Here is a 6,360-nt window from a genome sequence, read left to right on the forward strand (position 1 = left end):
TTTATTTGCTCTCTCTCCCCTACATCTATCAATGCAGCATGGTGGGTTTGTTTAGTGTTATTTCTATGATTTCAGGACTGACTACTTGGTATTCGGTAACCAACCAGGAGATTCATTGCCTTGGGGAGACTATTTCTTCTATTTTCAGTCACAAGACTTAGTATTCTCCTCAGTAACAGGAGCAGTAGGTACAATAATCACTCCTTGGGTTGTGCACTCTCCCCGATGGTGCCTGGTTGACTCACATTGTTCTGCATAACTGGCCCCAGCATTTATTGGAAAGCACAGTTTTGTAACTCTGCCTCTCACAACCTCTAGTCATTACAGATGCCTGTTGTGACTCAGCACACATCAGACCACACACCATCCATTGGACTCCTGAATAAACTACTCATGCAAATGAATGAGAACTTGTTAGTTATGGTGACGGTCTGGATTCCTGACTGACACCCTAAGAGAATGTGAGCATCAAGTTGTTTAGAGAGAAGCAAAATCAAATTAAAGTATTTCATAGGAATAAAGGAAAGGGAGAGGGTATCTTTATCATCACAGAAAAGGGAAGAGTTTATATTAAAACACACAGAATAGCAAAGTCTTGAGGAAAAATACTGATGAATTACAAGCTGCATTAGAAACTGATATTTCTTTTCTGCACAAAGCATTCGAATAGAGAAGTCTTAGGCAAGACAGAGACACTTCCATATGTATGTTAATAAAGAAAATTTCTATTTTATTACATTTAGTCACTTGTGTATTCACTGTGTATGCTTTGTGTGTGTGTGTGTGTTTGAATGCTATATATGCTTTGTCATATTTGTAAAGATCAGAAGGCAACTTTTTAAATGATCAGTTCTCTCCTTCCATCCTGTAGATTGCAGGGACCACATGTATTCATGCAATAGACTTAGTGGCAACTCATTTTTACATTGAGTAAGCAGAAAACAAACAAGCCACCAGCACAACAGACAAGATATACAAAAGGGCAAGGCGTAGCTGTGAAAATGTAAGTGACCTGTACACTAACAACAGTGTTCATCAGCAATTAGGTGTATGTGCTCTGCAATTCTAACAAAGTGTTAGAGTCATATCCATAATGAAAGATTAGTTTTAATTGGGAAAATTCTAAGCATTATCCCCCAGTGTGTTGTAATGGGAACTTAAGCACTGCTGGTGGGAGAGTCCATTGGTTCAACTCATTTGAAGAAGAATATGAAAGTAACTAGAAGATAAGAAGGGGTGCCCCTTTTAACCCAGAAAGTATAAAGACATAATTTTGTATGTATCAAATGATGTAGCAATCCAGAAATATTTTTATATTTGGGTATGTGAAAGTACATGGATGTTGTTTCAACTGAAATTATGTAAGTAACAAATGATATGGATAGGTGAGTGAACTGTAATATAACTGTTCAACTGAATTCTATCTTACAGACAAAAACGAACATCCATAGACCCAGAGAACCTAGATGTGACTGTTATGAGCATGATGGTGGATTCAATCTTACATGGAATAAACATAGGCAAGATACCAAGCATATCGAGTTTATAAAAGGGATTTAATGCTATATGTTCAGTTAATAACAGCAGGCTTTCAAGGGACAAAAGAATACATGAAAATGTGGACTATTAAATCCATGATAATGCTTCTGAAAGGAGGCAGATGTGCTAATGAAGAGGCTCAGGCATTTTCTTTGGGTTGTACTTTTTTCCCAATTGAGGGAGAAGACACATAAAAATATATCGTATTTTTAATCTATATGTTTTCAATATAAAACATTCAGATTGAATTACTTAAGACAGACCACAACCAGAGTTGTACCATCTATAAAGGAAAACAAAATAGTGATGTGTTTTGAAGACAAGACCACAAAGTTTTTTTATATTCTAGGATGGAATTGTACAGATAAGAACATAAACAATAAAGCCACCACTTTAAGCATGACCATGACACAAATATGTGATATGAAAGTTGATAGAATATGCCATTTAGAATCCCCTTTATATGAAGCCCATGGAGTGCCACAACATTGGAAATGTCTGTTTGTTTATACAATACTCCCAATTTTAAAACATACATTTGACAGTGTCAGTTTGGAAGGTAAAGAGAGGCCAGATGTCGTGGAGTAACCAAAATGGGATTTGGGTCTTCCTCTCAGCCCCATGACTGTTGGATGAAGGTCTTTGGGACACTCTTCATCTGAAGTCAGGCCTCACTCCTGCCCTCAGCAGGGACATTGGGATTTTGGTGGTGAGGAAAGAGATAGCAATGATAACATTAGAAGTCAAACTTACAAACTGATTGGTTTAGCTGGCGCTGAGAACAATCTCGTCTGAAATCTGTCCCAGAGTCCTCCGACCATCTAAAGCCGTGGTTGAAATAAACAAACACTATTTAATGATCTTATTGTAATTTCACAGATTCAATCTTTGATGTCCTTACCAGATGCCTCACATCATAGTTAAGCCTAAACTCTGGGAAAGTACTTTCCAGATATCCTGGCACTCTGGGTGGAGTACGGCTTTGCCTTCTGAGTGTGTGGGTTCTGGCTCTTTGCTCAGACTTCTACCCTGGGTCCTCAAGCTGGAATGTGCGCTATGTCCACCTTCCCCAGGTGACATGGTTTCTCCATGTGAAATGTTTAGCTTCAGTTTCATGACGGATACTTCCCCTCTGAGACACTGTTCAGCCTTCCCTTTTATAGCTTTGCACAGAGCCTGAGTCAGAAAAGGCATCTTCTGGGGGAAGGACTTCAGATATTCAAATCATTTAACACAGAGGAAATGTAATGAAATGGTCAAATTTATGTGATGTAAAATTCCTCAGAAGTAATTGAAAGATCCCTAAAAATAAATGAAGTCTACACAATTTTGTCCTTTACCTGATTTTCACTTCTATTTAACAAACAGATGTTTGAGTGTTTATATTAAGCTATGCCTTTTCCTCTTATTATTTCTTTCTCTCTGAAAGTGGAAGAAGTTTTACAAGGGAATAAGGACTTCCTAATTGGGGGCTCAGGAACTCCTTAGAATGTGATTGGTTTCCCTCTTTATATTGTGAATTTTATATTCTCAGAAACTTCATTATGAGAAACCAAGCAACAGCTGATCCAGACTTACACTGTGAGCTGTGATACCAAGTACAAGGGGACAGGAAGCAGGAAACAGGAAGTGCTTTGCAGGCATGAAGCAAGGCATCTGAGGCAGTATTGAGAGAACAAAAGTCAGAGTCTCATGAGTGTTTGGGGTTCATCCTGGCACTGAGCTGTTAAAGTGATGGAACACTACAGGACCCTGCAGGGAGCATGGTGGAACTGGGAACTGAGAGTTCACTGGCAATGAAAGGTAACACAGAACAGGCAAATGACAGAATATTGGTTACATGTTTTATCAAATGGGTTGGGTTTCATGTTCTGAAAAAAGATGGAGGTAGTCAGAGAGGTGGCATAGATAGATCCATATTCTAGAGAAGGTGCTCCAGATACAGTAAGGATTCAGGGCCAATAGTTCACATAACAAAGTCTTTTCAACATTCAGCAGTGGAATCAATGGCCATCTCTCTAAGAGCTCTGTGTACTAGCCTATCACATAATTGGTGACATTAGACAGAAGGCTACAACTTGCAAATCTTCCTATTCTGCTTGGACAGCTAAGTTCTAGATCCCATTTCTAGAAGTATGCACAGCATAGATCACCCAAAAGAATGACTCCTTCATGTCTCCATTATTTAACATTCTTCTGTAATTTTCAAAAATTAATAGCCAGCACAAATGGCTTTGAGGGAGAAATCATTAAATAGTCAACATTTTCAGGATGGACAATGAGGAACTGTTTACAGGTTCCAATGGCTTATGATTATATCACTTTCACATTTAATCCTTAACAATAGACTCTCACTGTGGCTTGAGTTTGAGTTGAGTTGCAGTTATAGCAAGAAGTAGGCACCATGGTCTGGGATGCTCACTGACCTGGGTAATGGCTGGTAGCCTTTCATATCTTCTCAGTGAAAAACACTGTGAGATGCAGTCAGCAGCTTTTTCCACAGTTGTTTCTTCTGGTTCAGGTTTTGGTGAAAGTATCTTGTCCCAAGGAACATCTTCATAAGCTCTGGGAATTAGTAAATATGGACATATTTAATAAAGAATATATAAAGTACATATTCAGAGCAAGGTAGGAAGACTATCCAATTTATAAATGTTATGTCTTTGAAAACAGATTTTGGAACAGGGGATCAGGTGGGCAACCTTCATTCTCCCTCCTATCCTCCAATTCCAACCCCCCAGGTTATCTCTAGCTTTGGAACAATCAGTCCAAAATGGGATGTCCCCATCAAATTCTTCTCATCAGGGCTTATGAAACCCTTGGGGAGAGGAAGGAGAAAGGTTATAAAGGCCAGAGGGGGTTGAGGACATCAAGGAAACAAAGCCATCTAAACACAGACAGACTGACACACACGAACTCACAGAGACTTGCATGGGCCTGGGCTGGGTTGGGAGGGGAAGTACTCATCCTTAACCCAGAAGCTATGTCCAGTTGATAACTGCTTGAAAATGAAAACTGAGTTTTCTCCAACAGAGTCTATTGGGTGTACACATTACTCTCCATGCTTAGCTGTAGATGGCCAAAACAAAATGAACCTAATAGTATTTTTGGAGGTTCTTTGACTCTTCATGTCAGGACATCTCTTTTGGTATAATTCATAACAACATCATATACTGCTAATAAACATATTTCTAAGACTTCGGTCTACTGATGCTCACACTACATGGGTCCTTTGATTTTAATGAAGACATGAAAACATGTCTCCATCATTCAATGCATGAGGGGAGGCAGGCTGTGGCCAGCATGGAGGCTCCTCTGTTCCCTATTCTTGTCTATTGCCTGTCTCTCCTCTATTTCTCTGTGCCATACTATGCCTCTCAACACCATGGTTTCATTGCTTACTATCTCTCTGCTGGCTTCTAATTCTACAGATGAACCTAGCCAATCATCCTGGAACCTTATTTGACTTGACCTAGGTGCATGTTACACAACATCACTTCTTTCTTCTTGATCACACCTTTAACATGCCTTCCAGGCACTACAATCTCCTCTCACACCTTCTGGCTTGTTGGGTGTGCAGTTTTAGTTCTTTTGTTACATCTTTCTCTTTCCCCCAGAATATAAAATGTAAAAATAGCCCTCTGACTACATGGCAGGTCCTTTAGTGTCCCCATTCAGTGTCATCATTTTATAGATCTTTCTTGAAGCTGGATATTTCCCTGTAGCTAGTCTTTACAAAACTCCAGATCTGCATATCCTGTGGCCTATCTAAAGGAATCTCTTGGATGTCTAAAAACCACTTTTGTATCAAAGTCTGTCTTTGATACTTCCCCCAAGACTTGATCCACATGCCTTCATATTGATAGGTGATGATTTTATCTTCATTCCATCTAGTTTTGTAAGCCAAAGTCTTAGATTACTCTTGTCCCCTCCTTGTAGGTGCATTTCCTCTGCTTCGAGAGGCATGATGGCTCTTCATTCAACATTTATCCAAAATGCAGCTACATGCAGGCTTCTCTAAGATAGTATCTTTTCCTCAGAAGACATTCATAGCCCAGGACACATGTAATGCATTCTGAATGCAGCAACCAGCACGACTTCTTCATAAACAAATCTTATCTTACCACTTTTTTTTTTTTCTAACTAGAGTGCCAATCATTAAAGTGCCCTGTCACACTTGCTTTCTCTTGTCCTGGAAGTTCCTGCTCACACCTCACACCCCTGTTGATGACTGAGCTTGCTCTCCATACCTCTTAGCTGCCTCTTCCTTTTATTCATGGGCTAGTCATCTTTAAGAACAGGTTTTATTGGGTTTCTCATTACGTTTTTACTTATTGTCTGTTTCTCATTAAAGTGAGAGCCCCCAAGGGGCAGGGAACCAGGTCTGTTTATTTAAAGATGCATCTCCCAGCCTAGGACATGGACATTTGATACGAGGCAGGATATAAGATTCCTTCATTGGTCTTCTTCTCTCCGGTGAGTTCCTAAGCCAGGAGCAGCCAGCCGGGAGGCACAGTCCCCACAAGTTGCAACTTGTGGGAGCCACAGGGCAGCAGGGACAGGATCCTCTCAGCTTCCAAGTGACAGAGGTGGATCAGCTACCTTAGCTGTCCCTTCCCTGCAAGTGGAGGGCCTGCCTCCAGGGACCACCTTGACCCGGAGTCCCCGGTGAGAGCCGCCTTCTTCTTTCCGGTGAGTTCCTAAGCCAGGAGCAGCCAGCCTGGAGGCACAGGCCCCACGAGTCTCAGGGGTTTTGCAGGGCGTCAGGGACAGGATAAGCTCTGGTCAGAGTCACTAAGAACATCTAACACCAAAAATCAA

At 40.6% G+C, this 6,360-nt stretch overlaps 1 protein-coding gene across 4 annotated transcripts in view; it reads right to left on the minus strand.

Annotated features, from left to right (window-relative positions):
* The window catches only part of Spata48 (spermatogenesis associated 48), a 62,552-nt gene that overhangs the window by 29,094 nt on the left and 27,098 nt on the right, over positions 1–6,360 (minus strand). For 3 of the 4 annotated variants that reach the window (XM_031338561.1, XM_031338560.1, XM_031338562.1), the window contains 2 exons: positions 3,966–4,104; positions 2,293–2,360 (listed from right to left, as the gene is read on the minus strand). In XM_031338561.1, the coding sequence (XP_031194421.1) occupies positions 2,293–2,360; positions 3,966–4,104 (207 nt within the window). Of the gene's footprint in view, positions 1–2,292; positions 2,361–3,117; positions 3,329–3,965; positions 4,105–6,360 lie in introns of those variants that run through there. The other variant, XM_031338564.1, reaches the window with a different exon arrangement.

This window comes from Mastomys coucha, unplaced genomic scaffold (genome assembly GCF_008632895.1).
Source record: "Mastomys coucha isolate ucsf_1 unplaced genomic scaffold, UCSF_Mcou_1 pScaffold22, whole genome shotgun sequence".
Classification (NCBI taxonomy): Eukaryota; Metazoa; Chordata; class Mammalia; order Rodentia; family Muridae; genus Mastomys; species Mastomys coucha.